At 51.3% G+C, this 472-nt stretch overlaps 1 protein-coding gene across 5 annotated transcripts in view; it reads left to right on the plus strand.

Annotated features, from left to right (window-relative positions):
- Positions 1-165: 165 nt before the first annotated feature.
- The window catches only part of HNRNPA2B1 (heterogeneous nuclear ribonucleoprotein A2/B1), a 13,014-nt gene continuing 12,707 nt past the window's right edge, over positions 166-472 (plus strand). For 3 of the 5 annotated variants that reach the window (XR_004841981.1, XM_035894114.1, XM_035894115.1), the window contains exon 1: positions 167-313. Coding sequence is in view for 4 of the 5 variants with exons in the window: in XM_035894114.1 (XP_035750007.1) it covers positions 302-313 (12 nt within the window). In the remaining variant the exon portion in view is untranslated. Of the gene's footprint in view, positions 314-472 lie in introns of all 5 variants that reach the window. The other 2 variants (XM_035894116.1, XM_009638657.2) reach the window with 2 other exon arrangements.

Genomic DNA, 472 nt, shown 5'->3' on the forward strand with positions numbered 1-472 from the left:
GACGCCGGCCCCTTCGGCTCATTTCGGAGACAGCCATTACTAACGGAGTTGATGACTGTTTATTACGTGATAAAAACACGCAGGGGCGTTATACAGAACTGCTGCCCCTCTGGAGATATTTAAGCTCCAGATTCGAGCTTTTTTTTTTTTTTTTTAAAAAAACCCTAAAACCTCGGAAGCGAGCCCGGGCTGGAGAAGGAGGGCGCTAGCACTACGTGGAGCTGAATTTCAAATTACGTAACAGTTAAGGCAGCCATTACTGACCAGTTGTACGGTACTCTCAAGCAGGAATACGTAAACCATGAAGAATATGGTACGTGGAAAGGGAAAAAGCAAGAGTTTGCTTTGCAGGAGGGTGGCACGCTTGGTTACGCGTACGGAGTGAATTTCTCCGGGTCTGGGCGTGTTGCGAGTGGGGCTGAGCCCCTTGCTCGGGGCAGGTCTGGGTGCCGCTGCTGGCTGCCGGTCGGTG

Source organism: Egretta garzetta, unplaced genomic scaffold (genome assembly GCF_000687185.1).
Source record: "Egretta garzetta isolate BGI_Z169 unplaced genomic scaffold, ASM68718v1 scaffold94, whole genome shotgun sequence".
In the NCBI taxonomy this organism is placed as follows: Eukaryota; Metazoa; Chordata; class Aves; order Pelecaniformes; family Ardeidae; genus Egretta; species Egretta garzetta.